At 41.4% G+C, this 13,925-nt stretch overlaps 1 protein-coding gene across 1 annotated transcript in view; it reads right to left on the bottom strand.

Annotated features, from left to right (window-relative positions):
• The window catches only part of LOC308288069 (ZP domain-containing protein-like), a gene marked incomplete at both ends in the record, with an annotated part of 43,950 nt that extends 33,438 nt beyond the window's left edge, over positions 1-10,512 (bottom strand). The window contains one exon of the mRNA XM_080729412.1: positions 10,357-10,512. Within this exon, the coding sequence (XP_080585538.1) occupies positions 10,357-10,512 (156 nt within the window). The remainder of the gene's footprint in view (positions 1-10,356) is intronic.
• Between the last annotated feature and the right edge of the window lie 3,413 nt (positions 10,513-13,925).

The following is a 13,925-nucleotide window of genomic DNA, read 5'->3' as shown; positions in this document are numbered from 1 at the left end:
GGTTCAAGTGGTTAATAAACAAAAGTTTCTATCACTCAAAGATTTGGAAGACCCCCCTGTAGTAACTCTGGGGACCCCCGGACCCCCTGTTGAAGTAAAGAACAGCGGCTTTACCTATCACTTTAATACTGACAACAAAGCATTCAAGGAGGGACCCCTTAGCTTTAATAGGGGGACCCCTTAGCTGAGAGAGAGAGAGAGACAAAGCTGCTTAATCTCTCAGCTAAGGGTCCCTCTCTGTCAGCTAAGGGGTCCCTGCTTCATCTGTCTCAGCTAAGGGGTCCTTGCTTCATCTGTCTTTCAGCTAGGGGGTCCCTGCTTCATCTCTCTCTCAGCTAAGGGGTCCCTGCTTCATCTCTCTCTCAGCTAAGGGGTCCCTGCTTCATCTCTCTCAGTTAAGGGGTCCCTGCTTCATCTCTCTCTCAGCTAAGGGGTCCCTGCTTCATCTCTCTCTCAGCTAAGGGGTCCCTGCTTCATCTCACTCTCTCAGCTAAGGGGTCCCTGCTTCATCTCTCTCAGCTAAGGGGTCCCTGATTCATCTCTCTCAGTTAAGGGGTCCCTGCTTCATCTGTCTTTCAGCTAGGGGGTCCCTGCTTCATCTCTCTCAGTTAAGGGGTCCCTGCTTCATCTCTCTCTCAGCTAGGGGGTCCCTGCTTCATCTCTCTCTCAGCTAAGGGGTCCCTGCTTCATCTCTCTCAGTTAAGGGGTCCCTGCTTCATCTCTCTCTCAGCTAAGGGGTCCCTGCTTCATCTGTCTTTCAGCTAGGGGGTCCCTGCTTCATCTCTCTCTCAGCTAAGTGGTCCATGCTTCATCTCTCTCAGTTAAGGGGTCCCTGCTTCATCTCTCTCTCAGCTAAGGGGTCCCTGCTTCATCTCTCTCAGTTAAGGGGTCCCTGCTTCATCTCTCTCTCTGCTAAGGGGTCCCTGCTTCATCTCTCTCTCAGCTAAGGGGTCCCTGCTTCATCTCTCTCTCAGTTAAGGGGTCCCTGCTTCATCTCTCTCAGTTAAGGGGTCCCTGCTTCATCTCTCTCTCAGCTAAGGGGTCCCTGCTTCATCTCTCTCTCAGTTAAGGGGTCCCTGCTTCATCTCTCTCAGTTAAGGGGTCCCTGCTTCATCTCTCTCTCAGCTAAGGGGTCCCTGCTTCATCTCTCTCTCAGTTAAGGGGTCCCTGCTTCATCTCTCTCAGCTAAGGGGTCCCTGCTTCATCTCTCTCTCAGTTAAGGGGTCCCTGCTTCATCTCTCTCAGTTAAGGGGTCCCTGCTTCATCTCTCTCAGTTAAGGGGTCCCTGCTTCATCTCTCTCAGCTCCCTGGCTGGGGGAGATGTTTAATAATTATTGTTTCTTTTTTTTTTCTTTTTTCCCAAATAATTATTAAAAATAAATGAGGAAAAAAACGGCCTGCTCACATAGGAGGGTAATATGAGTCAACAGAAAAATAATAATGGGTGTTTTTAATGAATCTATCATGGTGGAATGTCCCTTTAAGTGAGTCGCAAAGATAAGCATACAGATTACAGACTACACATCCTGACATGTAACAACATAAACCCCCGTAATTGTATCTTACCTGAATGGACTTATACCCAGGAATCGTTCATAAATCCACCACGCTTCTTGTTCCTGATGTAAACAATCCTCCACAGTCCACACACAGAGCGGAAGACGAAACAGCAGGTCATTCAGTCAACTGTAGGACAAATGCAACTGGGTTAAGGCCGTGGAAGATTGTGATTGGCTCTCTCCACCTTAACCCAGTTGCTTTTTTTATACACTCGGACTGAAAGACCTGCAAAAAATACTCTCCCACTGCGTGATGCTGGCCCTGTGACGTCAGTCTTCAAAATAATAAATAACATATTATCGTTTTGCTTACTTTATTCACTCAAAATATAACGTTGGTCCTTGCATTGCACATCCTTGGAAAGCATAAAATCGCCTTATTTTTACACAGAGTCAAGAGATGAGGGTTTCATAAAACACAACTGTAGGACATTTGATAAAATATCAACATCAAGCCAGCCACTCTATTGGCCAGCATATGCGCGGTGCATGCTGGGTAATCCATTGCTGTGGATAAATAAATGCTTTTTGCCAAGTCATCCTTTCACATTTGTCTTAACTGTGACCAACATTTAACAGAAGTTACATTTTTAAATTGGATCTGAGACAAAACACTTTTTATATATTATGTTTCTTATTATGTTCCTTTGCGCATGCGTCCTGTTTGGAGGAGGAAAGGACCAGAAAAGGCAATATCTGGCGTTTTGGGTCTGCAACTACAGTCTATGGTCTGCAAAGTCAGACGTTTAGGGCTACTGACAGACCTGCAGATAATGACTAGTTAGGGGTGAGAATGTGTTTGTTCAACAGACCCAACAGACTCTGTTGCACCAAAGGTTTAATATAGTTCAACTTGAGACTTCTGATATTAAAATGAATTATTCCAAGAACTTTTCTAGTCTTAAAACCGACTTTAGTGAGTGGAGAGTCAGAGTTTGGGATAGGAAAACTGCTAGAAGACTGAGGAGATATAATGTGATTAGTGACAACAGCAGTGCGATCATTATGTAAGTGATGTGAAGGAATTCTATTTGATAATGACAGGTATTTGATGTGAGACAGAGACAGAAGGATCAGCAATAAATGTATCTGTCCACAAGGGGGCAGAGATGAGACACGAAGCGGCAGGATCCACAAAATTATAGGATTAGCAGTGGAAGGTGTCTCTCGTTGTCTGATTTGGAACATGCCGCGATACATATCATGGTTTATAACACATGGGTGTTATTACAGTTGATAAAGCTTTTAATTTTGTATTCCTGTCCTGTGTGTGGGTGATAAAAAAAAAATATATATATATTTAGTGGTTGAGGTGTTTGAGCAGTGAGTGAGTGCATCTACCACATGGGTGGATGCCACACAACTCTTCCCTCAGCCAGTTGGAGCTGGTACCTGGTGATCTATAAAGTGATGTAACCACAGAGTCTCTAATGTTCCTTCCTCTCGTAAAGCAAAACCTTGGTGGTGACATAGCTATATTTTTCAAATGAGGATCACATTTCAAAATATTCCAATGTTTGGTAATGATATTTTTAATAGCTTGGGATCAAGACTATTGTACCTTTTTTTGGGGGGGGGGGGGATGTGTGTTGTTAATATACTGCCTGAACTCAACCAGTTCGCCTTCTGAACCAACAAATACCATATGTCGTCAATGTATCCTTTCAAAAAAATCACCTTATTTAGGAGGGAGGAGGCAGTCCTGTTCTGAATGAACTTGGATTCCCAGTGACCCATGAATAAGTTTGCATAATTGGGTGCAAAGGTTGAACCCATGGCCATGCCTTGGGTCTGGATGTAAAACTTGTTATCAAACTTGAAATAATTTGATTTCAAATTGAAATTTGTCATACAATAGAAAGAAAGAAATACATTTACTGTAGTAAATGTACGGTATGTACCTTGTAACGTTTGCCCCCAGACAGGGTCCAGACTCCAGCAGCATTGCCTGGCCTTCTCTCCCATCCTCCCCAGCGAGCTGTCTGAGCTGTGCGTCAGTTACCGTGGCAACAAGATGGACTGTCTACGACGGAGACGAGGTGTCATCCTGAGGGAACCCACGGCAAAACACTGCCCCCTGGAGGTGGTCCTGGAAACTACAGGCACCAGAATCCCTCTCATAGCAGGTAACCAAACAAGGTTCAAGGTTCAAGGTTGTACTTCATTGTTACGTCTTTTGTACAGGTACATAAGTGTAAAATTTGTTTTTGTTTGGCATCCTTCAGTCAATGCAGTCGTATATCAAAAAAACAATATAATAACAGCAAACCACATCTAAAAATAATAATAATAATAATCTAAAAAGGAGTGCTAAAGGCAAAAAGAGCAACAGGAAAAGAAAAGAGCATCCTCAGATGTACATGTGCAAAAAGTTTGGCATATTCTATACGCCAACAGCATATTTTTCCAGTAGTTGCTTACTGTACTTACTTAACTTTTGTAGACATCTTCACAGAGTGTTCTATGTGCAACAGATTAATATATTCAACTTCACAGTATGCATTTATGTACAGTAGGTGCAATTCAACTTCACAAGGAGGGAACGTAAGGGGTATGTACAGTAGGTGCAATTCAACTTCACAAGGAGGGAACGTAAGGGGTTGGGGGCTGGGTGGGGGGGTGGGTGCTAGCGATTTCTTTTTCCCTGGATCTTTCTCGTTTTTGACAGTTCGTTCATGTGCCTGACTGTTCGTGGAAAGAAGCTCTTTTGCAGTCTGTTGCTGGTAGCTTTGAGACTGCGTAGACGTTTTCCCTCACCCTTTTCACTTTGGCCTATTATAGAGTCACCACTAGGCCAAAAGAAACCTACCTGACCTGCCGGAGTCCTGTTCGGAAGAACACTGCTTCTAGTTTTTCTTTGATATTCTTCTTTGCTTTCCCTTGATGCCTTTTTGCTTTCCTGCTTTTTATGCCTTGGACACTTTATCGCTGCTTGCAGCTATATTGTTACTTGTTTTTATCATTACTCACTCAACGTCTACACTACTAATATTACAGCACTACTCTCACTAAAACATCTGTAGAGTTTACATAGTTTGGAATATATTCATAACACTTTTGCCTATCAATTGATGACACCTTGGTGGACAATTTCTCAATTCACTATATATGTTTTCAATAAGGTCTTGAGGCTCATTCACTATTCAGAATGCAAATTTTCCATAGGCGGAGGTCTTTTTCAATCATCTTTTGATTCTTTTCCCAGGTAAGTGATCACAGCAGGACAATTTGGTAAGAGAAATGTGATGTTTTACACTGCATTTGTGAATTCTCAGGGGTTAGCTGACATTTGGTGGGTCAAGAGTAGCCACAATCATTGTAGTTTTGTGTCCACAACGGTTCCAATTTGGGCATACATTTTAGGCGGACTCCTGGGGTTCAAGAGGTTAAAAGTAAAACATGGATAATCGGCCTAGCTGTTTCCTTGTTTTTGTCACTTTAGATTTGGAGAGAGAGAGAGAGAGAGAGATAGAGAGAGAGAGAGAGAGAGAGAGAGAGAGAGCCTATAACCTATAATGTTAAGAGTATAGGTTACAGTTCTCTGACCCTCATCCACCAAGAGCAACTAAAAAGTGCACGATCAGTAATGTATCAACCAGGGCAGGAATTTCATGGAGGCCATGAAGGCCATGGCCGCCGTTGCCCCTTAGTTTGGCCTTGTGCCCCCCAAACCAATGACCTGAGGCCACAGTGGCCTTAATGCCCTAAAGCTGACTGTATCATTTAATCCTCTGTCTCTTTCTTGTCATGTAGACACCAGTGTCTTTTGTTGAGATTCTGAAGTCTTAACACCCCCGAGTCCCCATCTTAAACCAATCCAGTATCTTTGATGGTGAGCATGGATCAGATTGAAAATACCATCATTTATCTATTTCACCGCAGATTATCATCCCTAAACCTTAAATTCAACAAATTCTTTCAATGGACTAAAATCTTGTTCTATTTGATGGCCTTCCTGCCCTGGTATTTGGTCTTTGTGCCAGAGGCACAAAGGAGGCCAAGTGGCCTTGCCTCTAAAATGTCCAAATTCCAGGCCTGGTATCAACGTCTGCGATGCGATGCGAGAGTGTGGTCCAGACTCTAGCCAACACCAGCTCGGGACTCCTGGAACCCTCCCCACTCTCCTACCTAACACCAGGGTCTTGAGCTCTACACTACAGTGTTGTTAGCTGAGCTACTGCGCCGCAGTGCATGTACACTACAAGGTGGTGCGCTTCTTGCCTTTCCTGGCTTAGCAACGTCTAATCAGAAACTATTTGGTGCTTCTGTGGGCTACAAATTCCAGGTAAACATCAAACATGGTACCAAACATACCAAACTGTTTTTTAAAACACTGCTGCCCCACAGTGTGCATTTAATGTTAAGGTTAAAAAAAAGAGAAACGAAAACAAAAATGACTTGTAATGTCTCACTGATTATCGAAATAAAACTATTCATTCATTCATTCATTCATTCAATGTACTAAAGAAGTGGACAGGGCTGGTTTCCCATGTCATCACAAAGTCATGCTACCAGCAAGGACCTGTCGAGTAAAAGAAGCCATGCAACACTATATGTTGTCAAAAAGTGATTCAGGATGCTCTGTCTAGATAGAATGATCTTTCTTACTTGAATTAGAAGCCTGATTGTTTGTGAATTTTACATATTATGATTTATTATGATTGTGTTTGCACACTCATGGCAAGGATGAGTTAAATTATGTTTTCTCATGCCAATAAAGCTCTTTGAATATTAGTATTATTATTATTTACTTTACTATTTCCAATTTTCAATATGTTTACTTCAACTCCATTGCATCTTAGAGGCTAATATTGTACTTTTACTCCACTACAATTATTTTAAAACTTGAGTTAAGCTACTTTACTGTAGATGTTGATAATTATTACAACACATACATTAACCACTTCAACCCTATATGCCAGCCATTTAAAAATAGCCAATCTACAAGTTCGCAGTGCGTTGCAATGTCTCCTACGGATGCATTTTCTCTATGTTCAGCAGTATACATGCATATTGAAATGTATGGTTATGCTTATAACATGAATTCCCAGTCACACAAAATGTACCAATAAAGTGTCACAAACAGAGAAGCATGCTTTGGTAATTTATTTGAACATTCACCTGAGCCCTGCCACGAGGGCTCAGCACTTTTTTTTTATTAAATCATCAGAGTTAGAAAAAAGAGACAGTATATATTAGTAGTTATAGGTTTCTACATTATTACAGATCATTGCTCAAATATAATGTATGCGTTATGTCAAATGTCACTCAGGTTCATTGCCCAGTCAAATAGGGTTCACATCTTGAGTAAGACCCTCTATATCAGGGGCCTTCTTGTTTTTTTTTTTGGTTTCTTTTTCCTTCTTCTTGCATCATCTCCTATAGAGCCTATAGAGATGAAGCAGGGACTCCCACTACACATTGTATAAAATTATGTTTCAGATGATCCCCCCCCCCACCCCCACCATGCTTTTCAAAAATATATATTTTGTATAAATATTGGTCCATAATACGGTTTTATAAGGTTTTAGTCTAAACAACCACTCGGATATTTAAATTTCATGATCTGTCTGTCTCTAATTCCAAGCCATTTCAGATGCAATACCAAAATGCTCTTTGTTGGCGACGGGGCACTGTCTTTGGGCTAAAATGTTAACGATACAGAGAAGATTAGCATGGTACCACGATGAGAACCATGTAGAGTCAATCCATTCAAGCCAATTTTAGTACCACTTTATCTCATGGTTCCACCCACATCATAAAAACAGTTTGGGAACGACTGGTCTATAGTATACAGAAGAACACACAGTCTAACCAAAAAAAAAAAAGGGAAAAAAAGAAACTTTTGCATCTGCAATCTTCCCATCACCTTGATTAATGGGTTATAAGTGGTTATAAATTGGTTCAATATATCTGTTTCAACATAATATATTGAACATTAACCAAACATATTATGTTGGGTTAATTGCCCAGCGGCCCTATAGTGCGGAGGCAACACTAGAGGTCCACCAGAAGGGGGCGGTGTAGCTGAAGTCGTTATGCTTGTCAGACACCACACACATTGCTGCCTTAACCTTCAGTAGATGGCAGCAGCTCATATTTCACCCTTGTCGTCTTCTGGACCTTGTAGATGGCCACTGCACAGATCATGGCGACCACTGTGAGAAGACATCCAGCCACGAAGACCAGGTTCAGGTTCAGGTTCAGGCTGGTAGCTGAGGGAAAACCACAACAACAACAACAACAACACTGTGAGATCATGCATAATAGAACAACAGTGGGTCAGGACCCATGTGGGTCGCAGACCAATATGTATTGGTTGTGAGTAAATACCCCTTTCGTTCCTACATTTTGTTTATTTCAAAAGATTTTCAAAAAAGTCCCCCCCAAAAATCAAAATTCGTCATATTATGTTTTGTATTTTTATTTTATAAATAATCCCATTTAAAATACTTTTAAGAAGTAGTGAAAATAGCCGATCTACAAGCTCACAACATGTTACATGGCGACGTGTTGTGAGCTTGTAGATCTTCACTAGTTTGAGTCCCGGGGAGACATCGTTTTGACTTTTTTTCACAGACTTGAGAAAGGTTTCAGAGTCACCTGTGATCTCAGACGACCTTCTCAAGCGCAGGGGACCCTGGGAAATGTAGTGCCTTGCAGTTTGAATGACAGCCTCTCTCTTCCGTCGATGGTTGGCTCCAGACTGAGTGGAGTTGATGCATCCCTTGGAACATCTGGCGTTGGGGTTCCCGGCTTCACACAGCATAACAGAACAGCTGATGTACACCTGAGACAAACACAGTTTAAAACCTTGTTTCTTTGTGGAAATAATTGAACCATCACTGGAGCTAAACAGTTCCCTGTCCACTATTCCAGCCGCATACCACATAGGCTCTGTGTAGCCTGCAGCGGGTCGCTGGTTCGATTCCCGAGCCCGACCAGATGTCGCTGCGCGTCACTCCCCATCTCTCCCCATTTCCTGTCAGTCTACTAAAGGCAAAAGCCCCGAAACATTAAAAAAAAAAAAAATACAAAAAACCCTGTTTACCTGATCATGTGATCCTATGAATTTGAAGGCCTCCATTGAAAACTGGAAATGTCTCTCATGGCGTGGTGAAAGAACTTCAACAGTGTGGTCCACGGTACACCTGGTTGGAAACAAGAACAAAACACCTATTGATGCTAAGAGAGTGTGGTGTATATTCTCACAAAAAACAAATAGTATAATTGTATAATTACATAAACATAACATTTTTTGTGCAGTTTAGAACACACAAAAGCAGGCATTTATGTGAGAGAAATTATTTAAAGCAGTAATGAATTCATTGTGTGACAATGTTGCTGTATTCTGTTACGTGGTATTCCCCCTGGCTTGTAACTTACTCAACTGGAAGCTCAAATATCATTAATACTATAATAACAATAACCTAAATCAGAGGTTCCTAGGCTGTTCAGACCCAGAAATAACCAGGCTATGATCTCCACTCCCCCCTATTGAAACAGCTTAAATATGGCTTAAAAAAAGACTAAAGCGTGTGCATGCGTGTGTGCTGTGTTGTAAACTGCACTCACCCATGTTCTATGATGGAGTAGGCTGGTTGGTAGCTGGGGTTGTCGTACGGCGCAGCTCTGCAGGACACCACAAACAGTTCGGTGTTAATGAGTGAAGACGAGGCCTCTATCTCCATGTAGATCTTGTCCCCTACGTCGTACTCCAGTGGATAGGAGCGGGGGTCCATCATGGAGGTGAAACTCCGGCTGTGAAAGAACTCAAACTGGTAGGTGAACGTACCGAAGCCCTTCTCCTGGACCGTGACGTTGTTTCTGTGGACGCTGTAACTCAGGGTCACGTTGCCAGTCTTGGGGTACTGGCAGTAGACCTCCACCTCCAACAGGTGCGTGCGGGTGATGACGTCACTGGTGTTGTCAACGGTGGTGATGGCATTTTTGAAGATGAGGTTCTCGTCATCCTCCTGTACGCAGGAGATTTTAGTTTAGTCTAACCCAGTGGTTATGAAGATAGGAGTTTAGTCTGACCCAGTCGTTCTGAAGGTAAGAGTTTAGTCTAACCCAGTAGTTCTGACGGTAAGAGTTTATTCTGACCCAGTGAAGATAAGAGTTTAGTCTGACCCAGTAGTTCTGAAGATAAGAGTTTAGTCTAACCCAGTAATTATAAGAGTTTAGTCTGACCCAGTAGTTATGAAGATAAGACTTCAGTCTAACCCAGTAGTTATAAGAGTTTAGTCTGATCCAGTAGTTATGAACTAACAACTTGGATTAAAGTGATACCAACGTTGAACACTGGAGTCTGTTTGCAGCCTGATTGCATAAGCATTGTAGTTTCTCTAGTTTTCTCTCACTCTCTCTCTCTCTCTCTCTCTCTCTCTCTCTCTCTCTCTCTTTGTCTGTGTGTGTGTGTGTGTGTGTGTGTGTGTGTGTGTGTGTGTGTGTGTGTGTGTGTGTGTGTGTGTGTGTGTGTGTGTGTGTGTGTGTGTGTGTGTGTGTGTGTGTGTGTGTGTGTGTGTGTGCGCGCGCACGCGTGTGCATGTCTGACAGGTTGGCATGCTGGCATGCAGGAAGACAGACAGACAGACAGACAGACAGACAGACAGACAGACAGACAGACAGATCACATTCCTTAAAGAGGCAGTGCAACAGAACAATACATATAACACAACTCTCTAGTACCACAGCCCCATTACATAACTATGTGTAAAACTAACCTTTAGTAAATGCACAAAGGTGTAAAGTAGAACAGATGTGACCAACTAGCATCCAGGTATGACTTTGTTACCTCAATCTCAGTCCCACAGCCACTGAGGGGGATCACTGCTATGATGTGAGTGCTGTTTTGTTGGCTTTCCAGGCTGCAGGCTACGTTGCTTGGATCATTGAGTCGCAGATGTCCTTCAAGTCCCCGGAATGAGGATTTGTTCACCTCTACTGTCATGGCAGTCTCATCGCAAATTACATTGGCTTTCACTGAAATGAAAGGTTTCCAGAAGATCATGATGATAATAGTATAACCCACATAGGTTGTTCATTTGTTTTAGATTTAGTATCATCATTTTGTTAGACTTACGAGACAGTCGTTCTGTGGTAGTGGGGGCCATGGTTGTAGGTGTTGCAGGTGGAGATAACAAAAATGACACAACTCATCAAACCACTTCCTCAGATTTCTGAATTTGAAATATGATGCAGTAGTAAACAGGTGTTACGTTTCACCCACCATTTGAGACAGAGACGATGACACAGCGAAGCTCCGACTGATATTTGTCCGCACTGTGAAAACAAACAAATTTTAGTTATTAAAAAGAAGTGACGTAATAGCTTGACCCCCCCCCCCCCCAAACAGCAAACAGAACAAACATGAACTATAGTAAACATAATACTTTGTTTACTGGTACAACACTATGAAGATTAGAGTTTACAAAACATTTCAGTTAACATTTTCTATTTATTTATTCATGTATTCATTTATTTTTCTCCTGAGCATATGTACTGCATAGTACTGTGTTCTATCCGTCTGTCATTCAATATTATATGAGATACTTCAATGGTTTCCAGTGTAAATAAGTCAAGTGCTTTGCTAGGATCTCCTTTTAGTTGACTTTGTACCAGTGAACTGTACCGTCATGAAACTGTACCGTAACCGTACTTTTTTCTATGCAAACTTCTAATAAAGTCTTCAATCAATACATTTTCTCAGTGGTGATTTTTTTTCTTTATCCAGCCAATGATATGGTAAGATCTCTGCTTACTACGTGTTACTACAAATAACACGTTGCTTTTATCATCATGCTCTGTAATATTGTAACTGATCTAATGACACAGAAAATAATACTCTATAAGTCTAAGACAATAGGAAAAGTAAAATGGACAGACAGACAGACAGACAGACAGACAGACAGACAGACAGACAGACAGACAGAAAGGAAGATCATTTAAATAAAGCTGACCTGTTGGTCTGAGCAACAAAGCAGACAGGGTGATGTTCTCCAACCTCTGACTGTGATGCTGTCCATCTCAGGATGAACTGTCCCTGTGCTGGTACAGTCAGGATCATGTTGTGGGGTCCACTGAACAACAGCTGTGAGACCCTACAACACCACCAGAGAAGAGAACATGGTTCAAACGTTTTAATTTACTTTTTCAGACCTTTAGAAGGGACACCACAGGACAACAAAACACCAACTAAATGACTTCATTCTGTAAGGCAGATGTGCAGAACCCCTTTACACATGGACAAGGACAAAACACACATCTGATACATTAACACCACAGGGCAAAAAAAATCACTTTAAAGGAATGTTATGTTACGGAAAACACTGTGCTGTGTAGTTCTAGGCTGAATGCTACTTTTTACTGTACTGGAGTGGAGGGCCTCAGTCTTGTTGTCTTTTACTCACGTGGCCTGTGTTGCCTGTGTGTTGATGGTGATTTCCAGTCTGTGTCCAACATGGGTGTAGAGCCGTGCTCTGTTAGCCGGGGTGGGAGGCAGGAACCTGGGTAGATACCGTCCCTCTGTACAGCTGGGTACTGATCCATACACTGAACACAAAGGGGAAATATAAACAATTTAACAGCTTTACGTTTTAATATGTTAGATTATTGATTTACTTTGATTATCCATTCACTTTATTAGCATATTAACTGGTTGAGTTGCCAGGAACCCCTAAGAAAATAGACCACTAGGGGTCAGTTTTTAGATGAACTAAGGGTTTAACTGTGTACCGTCGACAGCAAACTGTAGAGTTATATGGGAGAGATAGTGGCCGGTAGTGCGAGTGGACTGAGATCCTCCAGTGTTTGTGACGGTGATGGACTGGTTGGGATAGTCAAACATACGCAACTGGACAACGTAGGTACCCGCATTACTGCTGCTGGTGGCAGCAAATGACAAAATGCAATTCTGAAAGAAGGGAGAAAGAACACAGGACAGGAAGAGTACAAAAACAAACCAGGAGAAATAATGGGTCACATGTTTAAGAGGTGTAGAGAAAAACAGTACAGACTAATTATGACAGTAATCATGATTATAGTAGAAAATACATGTTTGCATCAGTATGATGTGATCTATGTTCTTATTTATCAACTCACGGTATATGATATGCTGAGAACAGAAGGAAGAGTAGCACTAGGATAACATTTAACCCGGTCTCCATCTGGGTCAAATGCTAACAGGTTGAAGCTTCTCCCACAGTTAGAAGGAACTCTGAGAGACAGAAACAGAACGAAAATAAGAGACAGAGTGAGATTATATAATTAGTTTATTTTTCACTTGTTTTTCGTAGAAGTATCTAGTACAATGTATTATAAATACATAACTATACCTTATGTATAAACAAAATATTTAAATTGGCATGTGTGCAATGCGTGTGTGTTGCGTGTGCGTGCACACACCCCTACTCTGCATGCCTGAGTCAAGCCTACAGTAGTCTGACCAAGAACAGACAGATTTGCTGACTTATAGAATTATGATGTTGATGATGATGTTAGTAATGAGTATAAGAACAAAAGAGAAGTGTGTTATGTTACCGTAGTGAAGGTATGATGGTGGTCTGAGGAGACCTGTTGGCTTTCCCAGTGTCTGATCTGGTCCCGAGGTTCACCCACACATAAGCAAGCCAGTTCCCAATGTTATTTCTGTTACTCTCCCAGGCACTACCTCGTAACCTGTGTGAGATGAGATTATTATTATTATTATTAAGTGGTTTGGTATTTCTGTCATAATTGTTTGCACATTATGTCAGATGAAGCAATTGAGAAACAAAAATAAATAAATACATTGTAAAGGAAAAACACATAGGGTGCAACAGTTAATCAAACTATATTGATTATGAATATATATATCTAAATATATATATTTATATATATTATATATATATATATATATATATATATATATATATATATATATATATATATATATACATATACATATATATATATATACATACAGTATATAATGTTATTTTATTAAAGTCATCAATTTACTATCCCTATTTTGGACATGTGATTATAAAAAGAATATATAGGGGAAAAAAGGGGGGGAAACATGAAAATACTATTTAAAGTCTCATTGTTTTTGTTTGTTGTGTAATAGTGAATCTCTCTTCACTCACACCAACTGGAAGGTAGCATTGATGGGAACCCGTCGAGTCATGATTCCTTCTCGTTGACACCAGTCTGCGGTTGCCTGCACCGTGTAGGGTCCCCGCAGGGTATCACTGCCACAGGACCCATGATAACACTCCCATATGTCTGAACTTGAGCATGATGCGAAGGCTGTCTTATAGCGCAAAACCACCTGGAATTAGAAGATAAGGATATAAAGGTTATACATTACATGACTTTCATCAT

The sequence above is a fragment of the Nannobrachium achirus genome (assembly GCF_963921795.1).
Source record: "Nannobrachium achirus genome assembly, chromosome: 7".
NCBI lineage: Eukaryota > Metazoa > Chordata > Actinopteri > Myctophiformes > Myctophidae > Nannobrachium > Nannobrachium achirus.
The sequence above is the reverse complement of the archived record's forward strand: the minus strand, read 5'-3'. Positions and strand labels throughout refer to the sequence as shown.